Genomic DNA, 21,052 nt, shown 5'->3' on the forward strand with positions numbered 1-21,052 from the left:
AAAGCTTGAAAAATGAAGGCACAAAATGAGATGAGACTGGCAAAAGTATCACACGGAAAAGGATATAATTCTTTAAGTTTATTAGTAGTAAAAGGTAGCACAAATTGTTAGTCCACTTTCCAGAGAAGGAACACCTATTGACAATAAGGCTGAGAAGAGTGATTTTGTACCAATTTTCATAAAAAGGTCAACTGTGATGAATTAACGTTATTAAGGACTAACAAAGGAGTAAAGGAGACCTAGAATACAAAAGGAATAGGTTAGAGTAGCTACATAGCTTAGATCTTTCCAAATAAGCTGAATCTGCTATATTCCTTCTGCAGCACTAAGGAACTGACTCAATCAATCTCAAAGCTGTTAATGATTATTTTTTTAAAACTTAGGAAGGATTGGTGATGAACTAGATAACTGACACAGTGTAGTAACTATCTTTTGAAGATAGAAAAAAAGGAGAAGACAGCGAACGATAGACCTGTCAGCTTAACTCCAGTCCCTCAGAACAAAGAAACAATTTGGAAGTACCTAGGAGAAAAGAATTAGTGGGTATCAGTCAACACAGCTTTGTCAGGAACAAATGATGATGATCCATTCTAATTTGCTTCTGTGAGAAACTATCAGGGGAATACCCAGTGGACAAGATATCATATAGCAAAGTTTTTGAAACTCCTTCAAAGTCTCAGAGCAAATAAGCAGCATGGTCTAGATGAACTACAGCAGAGTGAATATATAAACTGTTTAGAAAATTGTACTCAGAAAGCAGTTCTTAGCGTGTCACTGTCAAAATGGATAGATGCGTTGAATGAGCTTCTGCAGGACTCGGTTGTGGATTTGGTACAACTCAATTTTTTCATTAAAGATTTAGATGAAATAGGAAGTATGTTAACTCGATTTGCAGATGAAGCCAAAGTAAGACAAAGATTGTATTAAAATTCAAAATAATTTTGACAAACAGGAGATGTAGCCTGAAGAAAACAGTTGCAATTCAATAGGGTCAAGTACAAGTTACTAGAATTAGACAGGAATAATCAATGGTACAAACACACAAATGAGAAGCAATGACAAGGTAGCATTTCTACGAGAAAAAAACCCAATTTGCATTATTGAAGATTACGAGCTGAACATGAGCCACCCATTCCTTTCTGTTACAGAAACACAAATACAATATTGGGTGGGTATAAAGAAAGTATCCTGGCAAGACATATAAATCGCTCGGTTCTCTCTTGATCCAGCAGTATTAAGATCTCTGCTAGAGTTCTGCTTCCCGTTTGGGCAAAGCAATTCAAGGAGGACTTGGCCCAACTGAAAGAGGTTCCAGAGGACATACTGAAAAGCAAATAATCAGTTGTCTGTGTCTAGGCTGGATAGGGAAAAAATGATTGGCAAGGACTTCCTGCAGCAAGACAGGATTCAAGCTAGATACCTGGAAAACATAAACATAAGGGCAGCAGGAGCTGAAATAGATTATTTGGAGAGGGTCAGGTAATTCCATATTAGAGGTCTTTAAGAAAAGGTTAGACTAACCTGTCAGGATTGATACAGGTAAAGCTGATCCTCACTGGGGAAAACAGATGACCTGCAGAGATCCCTGCCAGGCCTTAACTTCTCTGATTATATGCAAACACAAATGAAGCTAAAAGTTCATTTCTCACAAAGATAATATAGAAGGAAGAATTTTAATACTAACTGGCAGAGCAGAGGCAAAGGAGCAGCAGGACTGTAAGAGGTCAGGTCTGCTAGAGCACTCCAGAATGACTTTCATCACTCTCCACCAACCATAGCAGGAATAGTTGCCTAGCAGAAATGGGGTGTGTTGGTAAGATTGCACTTGGCACGCAAACCAGGGAAAAAAAAATTAATCAATTACTACTGGACAGAACAGTATTTAAAAGCAAATCACTGTAAGGTCAAAAAACAGGAAGATGAGGAAGTACAAGTCTATATCAACGTGCACTGATTGAGCTGGGCAGCGTAAAAGGAAAGCTTGAATAAAACTTGCTCATGATACAGCTAAACCTAGAGAGTATTACAAGGTCACTCCTTTCTTGCAAACTCACTCCTCCTCACAAAAAGTTCACAGAAGATCAGAAAGAAGGGAATTAGAATGAGCTTTCATTGATGAGCTGTTAGGTACAAATAGATTAATGAAAGCTGTGTACAATGCATCAGCAGCGACCAGGCTTGGCAGGGCTGTTATCACTGGGTATTAGTTTATAGAACTATAGATGAAGGAGAGAGGCCACTCTGGGCAGAGCTGCCAAGTGAATCATAACGGATCAGGAGCAGAGGACTTCCCTTCAGAAGGCTGAGCTGGGAACACGGTACTGGGAATTCTTTTTCTTACCAATTTCATCTAATCTCTCTAAATCCCTTTTCTATTCTAGGCTTTGTTTCTCTGGAGCCACTTGCAACATTCTTTTGTTGTGACGAAGGAAGGAAACAAAAGAAGTGGCAAAGCATTTTGCTGTATTAAAAGCACAAAGAAGAAATGTTTTGCTTACTGAATCTGTACTCTGCATTCTTAACTGTCCTGATCCAAAGCACAGTAAAGTCTTCAATTTCCTTGGGTCACATCCACAGCACAAGCTGATATTTCATCAGTCTGGTGTGGATTATAGAGGACTGAATTATCACAGCATAAACTCTGGATTAGATTTTATATAATCTATGGACCTGATATCTCCTTTCATTTCCCCACCTGCATTTTAGCAAGGGCTGCTAGTAGGTGTCTTTCAATAGGGTTTGAGGAGATGCATTTCCAGCTTTCACACTCTGACAGGAAGAGGCTTAGACTCTAAACCAAAAAGAACAGGTTACAGCCATAGACTATGCCTTCTTTTTTTTTTTTTTTCTCTTTCTCCTTTTTTCCCCATCCTCTGGTGAGATAGCTTTCCCTTGTTATTTATCCTGCTACTAAATTCAAGCGGAACGTATGAAAGGTGTGCAAGAAGGACTGGATGAATTGCTCTCAATGACTCTAAAGAAAGGTTTTGATAACTGACATGGCCAGATTCTTAACTTTTAGATGGCTAATTAAGTTGATGAATCCCATTTGGTGGGCCTGAAGGATTTTGGTATAGTTTTTCTTCCTGTGCATGTGTGCTTCCCCCCCCCTTAACTCCAACATTAAGTGGAATAAACTTTACCCTGACAAGCTACAGGTAGTTAAAAATAAAGCGTGCTTTGTCTTTTCTAGAAATGAATTAGCTCTGGTGCTATAAAATCTCTGTCATGTTGGATTCAAAGGCAGATTCCTCTAACACTTTACGTGCAGCAGAAATATGCACTGCTGCTGCTGGGAGATTTATTCATGTCACAACCAAAGTACTTCACGTGTCCAAGAAGAGTAAGTCCTTTGGCTTTTACCTCTTGTGACATCCTCAATCTATTAGCTCTTCCATCCACAGACCAGAGTATATTAGGGATTAATACGGCTCAGCAACTCAAAACACACAGATTGTCAGTCTCAGTAATCAGCCTGAAGAATTTTGAGGACAGTTGTTATTTACAGAAAGTGATAAGAGACCCAGCAGAACACTTAACTCTAAATAAACAATGTGGAAACTTCACTACCCAGAAAGTCCTAAGTGGCAAATAGGCAGCTCAGATGTTCCCCAGTACGGTTTGATTGCATTCATGCTGAGAGTTAGCGAAAGCAGAAGACAGGAAAGGGTAAGTCAGAAAGCAGGGGGCCTTTCTCACATGGATTCACTCTCATTTCAACTGGTGTTTAGCTCTGGTTTGTCAGTTCATTAAGAACGTGTTACAAGAACCAGTCGCAGCACGCTGATCACCAGCTCCATCGTGCAGCGGCGTGGCATGTGTTACAACGCACAGCTGGGCAACAGGGACCTTCTGGCATCTGGGCAGCAGCAGGTCTCACTCCAAAGGCTCTGCAGAGCCTGAAGGGAGCTGGCAGGGCCCTTCTGCAGCACAGAGTAATGGGTAACTGCAAAGTGAGTTCTTCTCTTTTCTCCTGTGTTTCCTTCACCAGAGTATTCATACTTGGCAACGTGAAGAGAGGTATTTCTCTTGCATAGTAAGAAGGCTTGTGGTAAAGTGCAATGAACAAGACAGGCAGTGTAAATCTTGCTTTAACAAGAATACTGTTGCATGGATCCTAAATTAATCCTGAGTCCAAGCAGTAGCCCAGCCTAAGAGGGGATCAGGTAGAGAAGCATCCCATTAGAACGATGAGGAGACTGGAGCCAAACCCCATCTCCTCAGAAACACGCAGTAACTTACCTCCATCCCACCCTGCCACTGTGAATTTGAACAAAGAGGGACAGTTGGGAGTCTTGAGAAGCGCAGCACGGAGGACAGTGTTTTAGCACTTTACCTTACTTAAATCCACATGTAGTTTCTGCTCACCTGCATGCTGGAAAAAACACTCTCCAACACGCTGCTGCTATTCCCACGAGGACTTGCAGTCGAGCTCTAAATATAGCAAGGTGGCACAATGGAGAGGGCTCCCGCACTTATGTTAACACCAGGAACCAGAGCTTAGCGATGTGAATGTGCTGATAATAGCTTCCATCCTTGGGCGCTTTGTGGTTAGATGTTGCCAGCTGCCGAATTCCTTCCAGCAGCTTTTTTTGATATCCCATTATAACCAGGCAAATGTTGGGCTAAACCAATACCTGGCAGAGTTCAGAAATAAAATAGTATGCCCCCAAGACCAGCCTTGCTGATCTTTGAACTCAGTTGTTATCTTGAAGGAAACTCTCTTCTGAACTTTGGTATGAATCTAATTAATGAGTTAATTCCTTGCTAATCTATTCTCTTCTTTGTGTCTGTTTCATGATTAATTTAGTTCCAGTGAATTTCCTTTACTGACTGCAGAGTAGAAACACATTTCCTATCCTATTAATCTCCACTTCTGACCCATCAGCGAGGACTAAACAAGGGCATATACCTCCATGCCTTTATTTTCTGAGCCATTGCAGAGCACGGGCAATGTCTAGAAAAGCAACGTGGGGACAAGTATTCTCCAGGCACAGTTGCGCCACTTCTACAGAGGAGATGGAGGTAGGCTGGACACCCAGAAGGTGTGAAGGCTGCAGAGCACTTGAAAACTCTGCACAATGACATCAGCCACAGATCTAGCTGGCAGGACAATCCAGCAAGGCTGCAAATTGCACAGGAATGTCACTCAGTGGCAAAGGATCAGAGAAAAGCACAGGCCCAAACTCTAAGAATATAAATCTCTGTTTAGAGAGACACAGCAGGGATCTGGGTTTTACTACTCCTGAAGCTCTTGAGGCTCCAATATTATTTTTCTGGTGTGGAAGGGAAGGTCTTAATTGGAGGATAGACTTTGCTCCCTCCACCTTCAATACTCTTGTGAAAGGGAAGGAAATTTGTCCTGTTCCTCTTCTAACTAGTCACATAATAATTACTCTTTCAGCATTTAAAAAAAAATCTTAGAATGGAGTTCCCACTATAAAAAAATACCCCACCCCACCCCCCATTATTTGCTGTTCAAATTAAAGTGAAAAGAAAAAAAACAAAACCAAACCAAAAAACCCAAAAATTGCAGGGATGGGAAAGGTTACCTTCCTGGGATCACAGATCTACCCTCACAGGTCTCCTACACCTTTCAGGAGAACATTTAAAAAAAAAAAAAAGAAAAAGGCAAAACCAAACCAGCCTCCTCCCCAAAAATTAAAAGACAATGTATTGGGGCTTTCTGTGTAACATCCACAGTAGAACAGTGCTGCCAGCAATTAGCATCACAAACCTTCCTTCTGATGCCACACTGTGTCAAGGACATTTTTAATGATGGATCAAGGGCACTGCTGTTTGTGAGGTGTCATGTTTAAGCTGTGTTAACAGCAGCCGCCTTAGCACACAAATCCAGCATCCCACAAGGGATGCAGTAAAGGCAGGAAAGCACCACAAGGCAGGAGAGAGCTCTATGCAAACAGGTATGCTTTGTGTGTCATGGCTGTTCCTGTCATACCTGCAGGGCAAATCATCTCCAAAGATCCACTAAATGTCTTCCTATTGCTTCTTTCCCAATAGCTAGTTACCTCGAGTCACTTTGTAAGTGGATGGAAATGCCAGAAACAAAGACATGAGATAAACCTCAGATAAATTCCAGCCTTGATGCCAGAGTATTCCACTTCTGAGAAATTTAAGGAATTAGTAGATGTTGCATTACGGAAGAGCCTTACAGACATCTGACACTGGTGAGGATAAACTGATGGACCATGGTCACCAGAGGGACCTGAGCTGGCAAAGAGAACAAAGATCAAAAGTTATGCAAGGACATGGAGTACATTGCTCCCGACTTTGCTGTATCACCAGGCGCTGGGTCATGCATGACTAGATTTCCCAAATAGACTAGTATACAGCCAGCAGCAGCACTGTGGGCTTAGCCTTCAGGCCTTGCTCTCCAGGGACTTTCTCTGCTTGGAGATGAGTCTTTGATCCTGAACAGTACATTTTCACAATAAGAGCTTGGATATGATTTTAAAAAGCGAGAGAGAAAAGTGAACAAAAGCCATGTTCCTGCATCTCATGTCTCCAATCTGCTCCTCCCTGAAAGAGGCAAAGACACCTCAGAGACATTGTCAAAGTGCCTAAACCAATTTTTCAGCTTAATACATTATTTATATTTCCACCCAATCCTTTTTTTTAATCCTGAGCTCCTGAAACTAAGGCATTAGGTTCTTTGTGGTATTGAGAATCACTTCCACGAGCTGCAGGAGAAGGCAGGGAGAGGGCTTAAGTCTTGGCCTGCCCTTACCCTACCACATCCACCTCTTACAGGGACCCTCCGTCTTTTGCTCCCCGTTCTGTACCACCCACAAACTACCAGCATCACATCCTCATCCATTTGTTTGTCTCTTTCCTACTTGGTCCCTTCTGGGCTATTAAGGTAAGAATAAGCACTGTCTTCAGACCAGACACATGGCACCGAAATCTAAAAGGTCTAAAAAAAATGACATGATTTCTTACGGGCATGCACTTCCACATGAGAGACTCTGGTTTTCTTCGCCAGTCCCATTTGTGGCCAATAATCTTCCAAGGTAATTGCTTAAAGATAAAATGGTTTCTCCAACACAGTTCATCAAAACAGGTGAAGATAGAGCTGATTAATCCAGGAACCTACCATCCTTCTTGAAAATACTAAACCTCAGCAGCAAGGCACACAGACAACACAAAATATTACAAAACTGTTACTTTAACAAATGCTACACTTTCCCTAGCAAAACCATCTTGAATTCTTGTCTTCGTATATCTTAAAAGATACCACATAAATAAGCAGGGTTCCAAAGCAGGTGGTAAAAGTAGTTAGAAGCATAAGACGACTAAAAAAACCGAGCATCTTTCATGACCAGATGAGACAGGAGGTGATAGTTGTTTACAAAATAACTGGCAATTTGGGCACTCCCAATTATTCTCTCTCCCAGCAGAGGACAAAGGTGGATTTGCAAAGGTGAAAGACCAGCTGATGAAAGGAGATACTTTCTCTTTCTGCACAACACACAACTAATCTATAAAACTCATGAGATAGCAGGGTGCAGCCAGGAGCAAGGTAAGATTCAAAACGCATTAGGCACTTATATAAAAATGAGAGCACTGGAACATTTCATTAGATAGGATTATTGTTATTATAATTATTTGGAAAGGATACAAATTCTCGTGTTTCCAGGTATAAATAAATCACTGTCTGAATATATAAAGGCATTCCCCCAGAGGGTAGGAGCATTCTGTAATTGCCCACTACGGAAATTTCTTGCAACCCTCTTTGAAATCTCCAATGCTGAGCACTGTGAGAAAGGACACTTGACTGTACTAATGTACTACAGTGGATCCTCTCTTCTTACAATTCACTTATAGATGAAAACACAAGTTGTGTGCTAGAACAAAAAAATAAGTATTAATACTAGAGAAAGCCTGACAAGATAAATCCAGGTAGCAATACTTTACCCAAATTCTTGGCTGCCCCCTGCAGCTCAATAGAAGATGAAACACTGCTTTATTATTTGAAATGGGTGTTTGCTTTCCCTTTGAATTGCATTGGACTTTTATCTTTTAATGAGATGCTGGTGCTTTTTGGAGGATACTATAAAATGGCATCTTCAGAAACAATTCTGAAGTACAGAGTGTGATGTAAAAACTTGTTGGGTAGACTAGACAGAACAAACAGATTAGACAGAGAAATAGATAGAGAACAGATGCTTTCTATTCTTCTCCTTATTCTTAATTTCTGATGATAGTGGCCTGATAGCAGAATCTTTTTCTGGCATTCAGCTGCTTCTATTGCTTATTCTGCCTTCTAAGTCCAAATCCTCAGGCTCTAAGTCATGTTGAAATAGGGATTTAAGGTAGTAAGTAACTGTTAACACTTAAAAGAAAGCCATTATAGTTTAAATGGTGAATAATGTGCCATAGATAAAGCTGCTGATTATGTATTTTTAAATGGTTAGGGATATATTTGAAAGTCTAACCATAAAGCATGCCACTGTTACTTTACAAATGAAATTCCATCTTCCAGAAATTAACTTTTCCTCCATTTAAAAACCACACATTTTAACAGGAACAAATGGAAGTAGGAATGGGAGACGGAGCAGGGGGGAAATAGAGAGAGAACACCCCTAAACAGATGTAAAGGGAATGCTGCTGCTGCTTCTCTCTTACACTGTTCTGAGTCTGCCTCTCCTTCCTGCTCCAACAGCAGCCCTTGCCCTGGCACATTAGCTTCGCTCAACACTCGCGGTCCAGACAGCAGCCGCCTGATCCCTCAGCATCTACCCACAGACATGAGGGCAGAAGGAAGCCGCAACATTTCCTCGGGAAAGGAAAGGTTTTTTGTTGGTTTTGGCTATTACGTCCCAACCCAATTCTTTCAGAGCTACAACTTTCCATAGAGTTCTGCCTATCCATCTCAGCTAGCAGCATCCTTTCCCATTTCTCTACCAACACCCCTACCCCCGTGTGCACACTGAGTCCTTCGAGCACATTGCAGGTCCATCTGAACTGTTCCAGGACAGAATCAGTCCCACACCTCCCACATTGCACTCTGACAGTGATAAGAAAGCGGCAGTGCTCTGTCCTGGACAGAGGACATCCCAGAGCAGATCCCTTATCTGGGCAGCATTCCTAAGTGGTACAGACTGGCCAGGGCCAAAAAGGGATGGGTCTTCATCTTGTACTTGAAAGTGAACTTTCCCCACATTCATGGGAATTGAATCTGGGACTTTAAGCTTGAGTACATTTCTGCTCTGCAGACAAAAAAATAACAGGCTAAGTATTAATTTCATGTGGATCTTCCCCCTCACATCCTTCTAGTCTCAGCTCCAGACTAATTCTCACAAGTTCTTCTTGCCAACATCACATTTAACCTATAGATCCTAATAAATCCATATGGTTTCTGAGAGAATACAAGGAATTATCAGAGGCTACAGGGACTGGCTTTCACATTTGTACCTCTGTGCATAAGCACTCATCCACACTGGTGCGTGTGCGCGCTGGGCCCTGAAACAACAACCTGTGCATATTTATCTCATGTCTCACACAATACCTCTGCCATGTCTCTCTTTACAATATCTAGCGTGGCAGGAAGCGGCAGGGTCTGTGTGTGAGTCACAGCCACAATACACACCGAACAGCCGGAGCCTCTGACAGAATATACAATACAGCTGAGATGTCAGTGGAGGTGGCTTTGGAGTACTTTAAAATGCTGTTCAAGTGCCAACTTTCACCTCCAAAAATGACACTTTGCTCGCCCACCCACTTTCCTTCCAGGCTATGCGCTCCTTTTACTGCAACTCGACAGCTTTAATTATGAATTTCTCTATCTTCTCTATCCCTTTAACTATTTAGTCTCTCATTTGTCTTGGTAAGGTTTTTTTATATGCTCCTAAAGAGCAGTTGTACACTGTCACCACAGTACAAGAGGCCTGGTCAGACTCTCATTTGCAGGCTGGGCACCAGACCAAAAGGACTTGCAACAAGCTATTTGCCTCGAAAGCAGAAATCTCTGTTCTTATGTTCCCTTTGCAGAGAAAGGACGCGGCGATGGCGACACAGTATACCTAGGAACATCGTTATATCAAAACCATTTGGCTCACCTTAGCTACATAAACAGGTACAGACTTTTGACCTGGTGAAAAACTGTCTCCCACCGGTGGTTTTACAGGGGATTCAGCTGCTTCCATCCCTGGATTTCGCCTGTCTACTTTAGACAGCGGCAATGCATGCACCACTGTCACCGTCACTGCTGTGCAGGGCTGCGAGGCTCTGAGGCTACTGGTGGGCAGGGAGACATTCAGCTCTACGCAGTCACATGGACCCCTGGCATTCATTACAGTTTGCTTCTAAATTCTGCGATGCTTGGACATCTGGGCCCCTGTGTTGGGTCCAAGAGGTGAAAACTCCAAATGGTGGAGCACTTGATCCAGATAATCCAGATCAAAAAGTCTCTTGTTCCTCTGATCTGTATCCCATGATTAACTCTCCAACACATGGGAGAGCAAAACCCATTTTGACCCTCAACCAGTCTAATTTTTGCCTACATGAGTGTGTTCCTCAAGAGGCTCTGTTGGGAGCTGTGGACAGATTAATTAATTGCAACAGAGAGAGCAACTCAGAAGCAAAATATGCTACTTCCACAAAAACGTGCTTTATTCTAAAGCATTAAAGAAATGCATTTTGGCTAACTACCATCCTACTCACTTATTCCGTTGCTTCTCCTGCCCAAAGGAAAGTACCATAGCTTTATCATTTATCCATGTTTCCCACCAGCTCAAAGGCACAAGGATACCCCACCACAGTAAAGCCCTGTTCATCCATATCTCTTAAGTGTCAAACAGCTGAAAACAAAGGAGAGAGATCATCAACAGAGATGCACTGACAAAGTTGTCTCCTCCAGCTGTTGTGCCAGAGCCCCAAATCTAATGCAACTGGTGTTTCAGCTACTGCTGCAGTATACATATAGTCTATATAAGGCTATATACAGTCCTCTGAACCTGCCTCTTCAGCACTAGACCTGCGACATCTTCAGTCTGAAATCCCACCTCTACCTGCATTTAGGATGACCAATAGTCTAAACAGACCAATCCTCCCATCATCCTTTGTACCCTCTCAGAAAAAAAAAAAAAAAAATCTATTCTGTTCCAGCACTACTCTGGTCTATATAAAAGCCACCTCAGAGGACAGTGTACGTCCCTCATAATGCGTTCCTTTGGGGGACACTTTATAATGGGGAATCAATTCTGAACCCCTGATAGCAATCAGCTTTATTTTTCTATCTCAGCATGTGAAGGGCCCCAGTGGCTTTCATATTTCAAGTTAGATCTTAAGGGAAAAGGACTGCAGCACAGAAATACAGATGCTCCTAATCAATACAAAAGTGTCTAATACCAGACAGTACTACAGCAATATGCCTCACAGAAAGGGCAATGCAGAGCCCATTTCTTCTGCTGGATATATACAAGTTCATTATCTGTAGTCCAGTCAGATCTGCACGCATATGGTAATTTGAATAACCTCAGATAGATATGCTAGCAAACAGTGCTTTTATGCGTGTTTGAAGTTCCTCCTATGATCTCTTTCTCTTCCATTTTCTCTTTTCCTCTCCTTCCTTTCTGTTGCTATTTAAATTGCTATTATTAGCTATTAAATGATAAATTAATTACCTCTGAAATAAGCATGAATAATTGTGCCCAGCCTGGCATAGCTGGGGTTGGCATTTGATAACAATCACCAGAAGCTGTGGAGCTCCCAAGGTATTTCATAATAATAAAAATCAATAGGAAGAAAATAGGGACAGCTCTAGAAAGTGTTAATGAAAAGTTGCTGAATTACAGTGGCTCACCTGTGAACAGCTACATGAAAGCCTTCTGAATACCAAATATATTCATTATAGGCTGTATTGCTTGGCTGAACCCCCAAAGAATTCATTGGGCTTGCATTCTCACAATAACAAAGGAAAGACGCTGAAGAGTGCAGGATAAGAAGGATGAAGAGGTGGATGGAAGAAGGTTCACGTTCTTGTTTAGAAAACATGATTATCAAGGCATATAATGATGTGACAACAATAAAATCTGAAGTCTGTAAGAGATCCAACTCAAAATCAGAGGTTTTTTTCCTCTTGATAGCAGAGAAAACAAGTCTTTAGGTCAGACCCTGGAGGGGCAGAGGGGAGAAGATACCACTTTTTTGCAACATCAGTGTGAAAGATCACTAGAGAGTGTTATAAGACAGTCAAGGAGTTAAGTCATTTCCTGAACTGATCCTAAATGCTCACAGCAACACAAGAGCACTCCAAAGCCAGAGCCCAGCTTCGGATACTCTGATACCTGTCACATTGTGCAATTTTAGACTGTGCTTTCACAAGTGTTACATGAAATACATGAGAAACTCCTCTCGCCCCATGTTCTGCAACGCCAAAGTGATACGGTAGTTTGGCTTACTTAGGTAAATGCCTTTCCACAACACTTTTCTCTCCAGCATCCAAATACAGAAATACCACATCCAGAGATGCTCATAATGCAGTAGAAATTTCAAATTCCTTTACCAGCAATAAAATCTGTGACTAAGCTAAAAAATAGAATCAATAAACAACCTCCTCTCCTGAAAGCTGCCACAAGGTATTTAATGTCTACAGATGATCAAGGTTAAAAATGCACCAAATCTTTACTTAAAGAAAAATAAAGCTTCAATCAAATAGGAATCTGTATCAAAACAGTCAAATAATTCCTGCTGATTTTTCCCCATGGGGTTAGATTCACTAAATGATGAAAGAGCACTTTCATCTTCATCCGTGTGTCAGAGACTCCCCAGAATCCAACTGTCCAGTCTGCCTCAGGGGACTGGATGCCACGACTCTTGGTCACCTTGACTGTGAGGTGATGGGGTATTTTGCAGGGTGAAGCACTGCCTTGCACTCAAACCCTTCAGTTGAAATTTGTGCCAGTTTGTATAATCAAAACAAATACAACATCAAGGAATGACACCCACATTCGCCTGTAACTACAGGAAGACCCAAACCACCAGGCAAGGGAGCCATTGCCCATCAGTGCACACAAGGATAACGCTACATTTCTGCTATTCAAAGATGCGCTGAAGATGTCCCAAATGAAGCGAGCGTACTTTTGCTCCATCTGCATTATTTTGTTGTTTGAACTTTCCTCTTTCTTGTCTGCTTCATCTCCCAAATTCACTTTAGTTTGATCTGAATCACATTTTGGCCACATAGCTTAAAAGATGAGTGGAATTGCTTGCACAGACATAATCAGGGGAAAATGCATTACAGTGGAAAGATGGGAAATCCAACAGTTCAATACTACCCAGGATCACAATGGTGCATCAGTGTAGTATAGAAGAGCAGCAAGCACAGTTCCAAATGATTTGCAAATCCTTCTTGTCAATTCTTGGATTTGCCATCTATACACCAACCAATCTAACTTGGCTCAGAGTATGGAAGATGAAAAGATTACATCTGGACAAAGGACCGGAGCAGTGATTAAGCCTTCTGCTTTTGATTAATAGCAGAGCTAGACATATTTACCATCCAGGGTGGAGAGAGATTTGGCTCTGCTCAAGAAAGGTAAGAAATGATGAAGAAACACAGGAGATGAATAATATCTGAGTCAGCAGAAAATGCATAATGACTTTGCAAAAGCCTGTCTCAACATATAAGATGTATCATATGAACAAATGGCTACAATTGCTGCAGTGTATGCAAAACATTTCCTAGCACAACGTGGAGGGCAGAGGAAAAGAAAATGAAGGAATTTGCCATCAGTTCAAAACATGAGGAAGAAGAGGAGGATACCTATAGTGGGGGGTTGTTCTTGCTTTCTCTCTCAAACCTGCTTTAAGTGAACAAACAGTCACTTCCCATCCTCTTTGTGGTCATGACAAATGTGAAGTTACCTGGACAGCGTTGACTTAAAACCTAATTGCTTTTACAGCAAATGAGGCATGAAACCTATTATCAAAAAACATGATGTCCGAAGTACGAGCTGGCATTTCATTTTCCCAGCAGAGAGCTTCTGAATGCCAGAATTGACTGCAAGGCACAGCGGGAGGCTGGAAACACAAAATTAGTGATTCTTCCTGGGGCATGGCAATACCATGCTTGTGAGGCCAAGTTTGAGAGAGGGCAGAGCAAAGTGCCTGTATGAACACCTGACATTACTTTGTTTTTTTGAAGGTGGCTGCAAAGCCTAGAAAATTTGCCACGTATTTGGCCTTTGACTTTGGCAGAGCGAGCCATAAGATCAGCCCTGTTCAATGCTGGTGGAAAAAGGACTGTCTGATGCAGCAAAACACCTAAATATCACTTGTGACAAGAAAAGCCACAAACAACTAAGTCCTTAAACAAGACTTGTGCCATGTGAGGGTGATAATGCCTGAAAAAGTACGAGAGTGAATATGAAGTGTCCCAGGAGCACAGGTTGCTAATTAAGAGACTGACTAATACCTGGAGCAATTTAACCCCTCTTCCTCGCCATCACAGATTGTAGCTCTAACATATCTTACGTGTGTATTGCATCTTAGATTTTATCCACCTTTTGGCATGTTTGTGAGACAGCTGCCATATAGACATGTTGAGGACCAGTGACACAGAGCTGTTAGGCCAACTTCGTGACGTCCAAGCATTTCCTGGCTTTAGGGGAAATACTCTGCTGTCCTACTAGCAGTATAGCCCCACCGATAGAAGTTCAGCCCCCTTTACTTACTCTCAGATGCAGCTCCTTTGCTGTTGTGCCTCTGCTGCGAACTTATTCCAACAGTTACCCCACTCATGCTTGTAAATGATTCCGTTTACAGTTCACACTTTAAGGGAAAGATAAACTGTAAACTGCAGACAGGAAGAAATTCTTGCCTGTGTACCAAACTGTATTTACTTAGGTCTGCTAAAGGTTTCTTCCACTTTTCTTTGGCTCATTGGAGACAGTACACTGAACACAATGGACCTGATCTGGTGTGAGAATTCCCCCATTCACGCAGGATGCCTCCATTAGACCAGTCACTTCCCTGACAGCTATTACCTTGCTCCAATTTACTGACCGCTGATTCTGACAGAGCTATATAAAGTGCACAGCAAATAGTCTATTCCAGGGAAGCAGGCAGGGTCCAGCCTGCTCCTTCATCCCCTTCACAGCAGTGGTGAAAAAATAAGGCTGCAAAATACCCAGAGACAGCCTGAAGAGGAAAATTAAAAGACACATACAGTTATAAACCTTGACAGGTGAAAATGTTTGCTGTCGGAGGGAGATGCTGAGATGCCAAGTCAATGCCACGCGCACCAGACACCAGGGCAAAGAGAGACAAATGCAGGACATGAACTGCAGGGATTTCACAACAGAAGAGACCTCTGCCTCCACAGCTTTTGATCTATGTACCTTTGCAATGAGACATTTCATCTGGGAGTCAGCTATACCCAGTGCTGGATTAACTTCTTGTTCCATGGCTTGACCTGTCACCCAGAGCACTACAGAGATGGGCACTCGGAAACGCATATTTAGGAAACACATTAGATTGAGATAGAAGTATTTAACATAAGCACTGTGCGATGCATCACACTGCTCACAGCTTAATTTCAGCTTGCTTTCTGCAAAACAAAACCCTAACAACTAAATAAAGCTTGTGTTTTCATCAACGTTGAACAATACTAATTCTTTTGAAGCTGGTGAATACTGCTCTGATAAGAATCACCCATATTTGTGTCTTTTTCTAGACGTGTCAGCTGGACAGTCTTTGGGACACACTTTCCTTTGCCAGAAAACATTAGCAACAGTCAGAGCCATTGCTTCCCACTTAAATATCTCTCGTGCATATAATTTCCTGGGACCAGGACAGTGAAGACTTCTGGAATAGGGATAGCTTGCAAGCTGTTTAAAGCCACCGCTGTTCACGACGTAAAGCATAGAAGAAAAAAATTGCACAAGGTAACTGCCCAGACTTTTCCTGTGTTGCAGCCGAAGGATCCCCAAGTGTGACTCTGCTTTGGCAAAGGTACACAAAAATTTGGGTATTTTCATTCACATCTACTCATGCTTTCAGAAGCAGAGAGTATAGAAAGCATTCAAGGACACTGTGCATTTTTGTGGTAACCATGGAATACAACAGAGCTAGTTTTAAACTACAAACATTTTATTCTCCTTATACCCATAAAGATGGGTCTAGTCATGGAAGCAGCAGAGTATAATTTCCGTTGATGTAATGATACTGATGTAATGGTACTGATTAACTACCACCAGTAAGCTTCAAGGCACTGGTGACCTCCTTGTGCTACCTAAAAGAGCTGGATTAGACTTAATCTTTACAGAGTAAGATTAGACCAAGTGGTATCCCTCAGCTTCCTCCAGAGAAATGTTTTGATGGAAAATCTTGGGTTTTTTTCCCCAAAGTCTGCAAGTTGAGAGAGGTGTAGAAATAACTGCCCTCCTGCCCATATCAGTGTGCTCTCTGTATTCTGCATTCTTCCATTGATTCCAGTAGGACTTCTATTCCCACTAAAATCAAATCATACAATTCTCTTGGCTAGACTCACAGAAACCCGGGAGCGAAGTATTCATTTTCTGAATCAGAATCAATATACCGCACAATCATTTTCCATGAATTACTTATTTTTAAAAAAGAATACGTTAGCAAATCCTATGGTCCCTGCATCTCCCTTCCCCCAACCTTCTGCAATAAGCTCCTGCAGTATGACATATCTAGGTGGGATTAAACAATTCTGCTGTTTACCTGGTCTGCAAATGGTTACAAATTGCACCTAAGCTACTAAAATTCCACAAACCTGCAATTAGGCCCAGTGGAGTGAAAATGAGCAAGTAACCGTCACGTTGCCTTTCAGCAGTGACATTACATCCCTGGATGCCATGGAGATACTCACTAATGCTGGGCAGACTTGAAGGGGTAGAAGGCTTTGCTTTCAGTTACCATAGACATGTTTGGAACAACATGGGAGTTTTACAAAGTAAGAGAACAATTTTTGTTAGCTATTAAAATATTTGTAATTAGAGAGCTTCTTACTATTACTTTGGTACTGATGAACTACCACACGATATTGGGAAAATGGAATCAATTCCCATTAATATAAAACCAACTAAAGGAAAAAGTAACAGAAGACTACAAAGATCAGGGAAAACGCTCACTGAGGCACTGTGATCAGATGGCTTTTTTTCAGTGTCTGAGGCTAGTCAGGGTTCGATGTTTTTCTTCCCATAGAAGCTATTTTCATGCAAAGGCCCTTCTAGCTCCAGTTCAAAAGTGAGAGTTTGATTTATATCTCAATATACTTAGCCAGGCTTCAGTAGTTCTCTCTAATAATATACCAATGATTTGTCAGATGGCTGTCCACAACATGGATGGTGTTTAGCATACGCCTTAATTGCTTCATTTATATGTTCAGATGTACAAGTGAGCACGGCTAATCCAAAGGAATGTCTCCACGTTTTAGCCCTCTTTTTTCATTGTCCCTCATAAACATTAAAAACTGCGAACAAGCTTGTAAGAATGGTTTTCGGCATGAGGAACAGGTGGTGGTAATGTCAGTTAAGTATTCCTGCAGGGGGAAGACTGGAAGTCTGCTATAAATTATGGGGGCATTTCTGCAACTGAAAAAATTGCTTTTCATTGATGAAGCTGAGAGAGCTCGTTGATGACAAAGCCATTGGGGAGCTTCAAATCATATCACATCACTAAGTTTTCTTTCTCCATTTGTCTTGGAAAAACATTATTGCAAGCATATGTGCTTGCACATAGCACTAACAAGTGATAGTGGCCTAGAAAGAATATGTGTATTTCTGCTTCATCACAAATTCCAGCTGAAGAGTCCCATACTCTGACACTTACCCAGGTCAAATTCCCCATATATTTATAATGGCAACCTCACTTAAATAAATCCCATTGAATGTAGGAAGCAAACAAATTACATTTGCAATTTGGAAAAATACCTCCTAAATCATCAGTGGGCTTGTGACTTCTTCCTATGCATCAGACAGTCACAAATACATGCTCTAAATGTCTGCAGGACTCAATTGAATAAGGAAAAGAGGAATTTCTGGGAATATCCTTGCAAAATCAGGCCTACAGTTTCTAAATCACGCTATTGAAGTCCTTTTCTAATTTGCAATATTTGTTCCCTACCCTGCAGTTCTTAGAGAATGCCTTCCTTGTAAAAGATCCTCTCCATGGAGGTTCTGAGGTGGACAGGACACCACCTGACACTCCAGTGAGCAGAAAAATGTCTCCTGCTGATGCATTTTTCTGGGACAGTACCATCCCTATACTCAAGTAATCAGTTTTGATAGGAAAATGGAAATTCACTGAAAAATAGAAATCAGGTTCTTTCATCTTTTTTATCCACACGGATGGCTGCAGGGCATGGCACCACTGTTTTAGTAGTTTCGTTGCGAGTCAATTGTATCTTCATTTCCAATTACTCTCAATACACTCCAGTTCCCAAGATGCAAATCCCAGCCATAAGGAGAGTCCATTTCTGCAGATTTATACCCAAAACGTATCCCCTTCAATTTGATTCCCGCAGGAGCACCCTCTGAACACTACTGTCACTGACCTTTGTGCCCGGTCCGTTATCTCCTCCTCCAGATCTAGCAGGAGTGCTGCCTGAGCCATCACCTTCTTGCTGCAGGGCAGGGATTTGAGGTGCAGAATGAGCAAACCAAGGCAAAACTTGCTTCCCATCTCCTCCAGCTCTTGAGTTCCCAGCTGCAGCCCCTGATGGAGAGAGGCAGAAAGTTTCAGTGCTGAGCGTGCATTTCACAGGTATGTGGAAAGAGTCAGGCTTGTTTGGCAGAAGGCCAACTCTTAGTGTTCCTTCTTCCATTCTGAATTAGGGGTTCGTTCACATTTGCTACATATCAAGTTTCCCCTACAGAATCACTTGTAAATTAACTGACAGCACTTGATCTATAGAAGCTATTCTAAAATAGCCTCTATTTTACAAATGGGGAAACAGAGGCAAATAATTTAACTACCTCGACTACATTTGCAGAAGAAGTCATTGTAAGAATTAGACTCAGACCCCAGGAGGATCTGACTGTAAATCTGCTTTTACAAATCATTAGGACTCATTTTTTCTTTCTCTCTGTAGACGAGTCATCTCCATAAGCAATGGGAAAAAAATAGGTCCTATGATTGTGAACACGGGGCAGTGGCAAAGATAAAAAAAGAAAACTGGGGAGGGGAGAGAAGGGGGAAAGAGATCTTTAACAAGTTATGAATTGTTTTTTAAGAAAATCAATTGCAAAGTAATTGCAAAATAACAAACACCTCTAAGGAATTTCTCAGTCTATTAAAAGCTGATGTCTCTCTAGCAGAGACAGAGAAGCACAAACAGGGTTTGGATTATCAACAGCATCTTTCAAGGGAAGACTCCTCCAAGCTGTGGATCCCTGCTTGGAAGAACCCTGATTATGAATAGACTCCATTCATTGTTTCACTAATTAAAAAAAAATAAAATAAAGATCTAGCAAAGAGGGAACACACCAAGGGCCTGCACAGGAGCAAGTCAATGTAATCAATGGCAGTTTCATGCAAGCGGTGAGAGGGCGGGAGACAAACAAAGCTCAGATATACTAAAAAGGAACTAAGAAACTGCAAAATCCCTCATCTTTGACATTTAGTGACCGCATCACACGTACTTCAATGCTAACACATTAGGGGCTGAATCAATTGCTGAGCAATTGCCGTCTCTGCCAGTACCAGCCCTACGTGCTTTTGCAGCACAAAACATCATCCCTGCAGCCAACCTTCTGACGACAGCTCCAGCTCCATTTCCAAGACCGTTTCCTTAGCAACTCTCAGGAGTCCAAGCTCACAGCCCTGCGCATGGTGTGAGCTCCATGCCGGCATGGCCTGCACTTGACTCTCTACTAGGTAGCTGTTAGTGGACATCTTATGGGGAACGAAGCCGTGCATGTTCTGCTCGCACACGAGAGGAGGAGGAGCTCTGATCTCATGCTGATTTTTTTTTTTTCTGTATAAAGTTGCTGCCTTTGTAAAGCGCTTTGGGATCTTTGGGTCTGAGCAGCTCTGTAGAGTCAAAAGATCATTTCTGAGCCAAAAACATGCAGGTGGATGGAAGAAAGAAGAGATTTCTCACATAAACTTCTTGCAGCTCACTTACAAAGCTTTTTTTTTTTTTTTTTTTTTTGGCATTTTTGTAAGATGACACAAACTATTTGGACAGTATGAAAACCACCATCTCTAGTGGGTCCAGCATATGCAAATATCATCTAGCATTACAAGCACTCTATCTGATAACAAATACATTTTCCTATAGTAAAGATGTTGTAATTCTGTTTCCTTTCTGAAACCCTGTGAGTCAAGCATGAATCTGCAATTACAATGAACATGAACAACACAAAATAATACAGAGCTCAAACATATACTGAGTGGCCAGACAACTGGATAAGCACAGGACCTACCCAGAGGAGCACACGGACAATCTGAGCCTCAGCACTAGGCAGAGTCTAGGGTCTCTGGAGACCTGACTTCTGCTCTCAGAACAGTCTCTTAAGTGTTTTTAGGACAGTGGGCAAGTCTCTGACACCATTTCTTCTCTCCATCCTATTCGCCTCCACTGCAAGCTTTGCCAAGGAAGATCCAGGTACAATGAACTATAGCAATAATTAATAATAGTGAGAAAACAGAGGGAGAGACTTATGGGAACCAAGGGTCATTAAGGCAAAACAATGAGAGTGATTAGTAGCTCTGAATAGATTTCTAAATGTTTTATTATTTTACTTTGAAAGACTGAAGATATTTTAGTGTGGCAGACTTACAATCAGCAGGCAGATGTGGTGACATTTCTGAGCAAAAATATGTCATTTCCACAGCAAAAGAGTTATTTTCTCAGGGCAAAAAATACAAAGAACATCTCGTGGCTTTCCCAGGAGTGCATCTCAGGGTCTTGCTTCCAAGATCAAGGCAACATACTAAATACCTATCAATCCAGAAGATGTGAACAGTGACTGTGCTAAAACTCAGCCTGTGGCTTTATGATTCCCTGGAGCTTTATTCAGGATATGAGAGGCCTTAAGAAACTATGAGCAGAGAAATA

General features: G+C 41.7%; 1 protein-coding gene across 1 annotated transcript in view; it reads right to left on the bottom strand.

The window, feature by feature from the left end:
* AGBL1 (AGBL carboxypeptidase 1) overlaps positions 1-21,052 on the bottom strand; it is a 290,414-nt gene that overhangs the window by 71,454 nt on the left and 197,908 nt on the right. The window contains exon 22 of the mRNA XM_054837473.1: positions 18,545-18,705. Coding sequence (XP_054693448.1) covers positions 18,545-18,705 — 161 coding nt within the window. The remainder of the gene's footprint in view (positions 1-18,544; positions 18,706-21,052) is intronic.

Source organism: Grus americana, chromosome 10 (assembly GCF_028858705.1).
Source record: "Grus americana isolate bGruAme1 chromosome 10, bGruAme1.mat, whole genome shotgun sequence".
In the NCBI taxonomy this organism is placed as follows: domain Eukaryota; kingdom Metazoa; phylum Chordata; class Aves; order Gruiformes; family Gruidae; genus Grus; species Grus americana.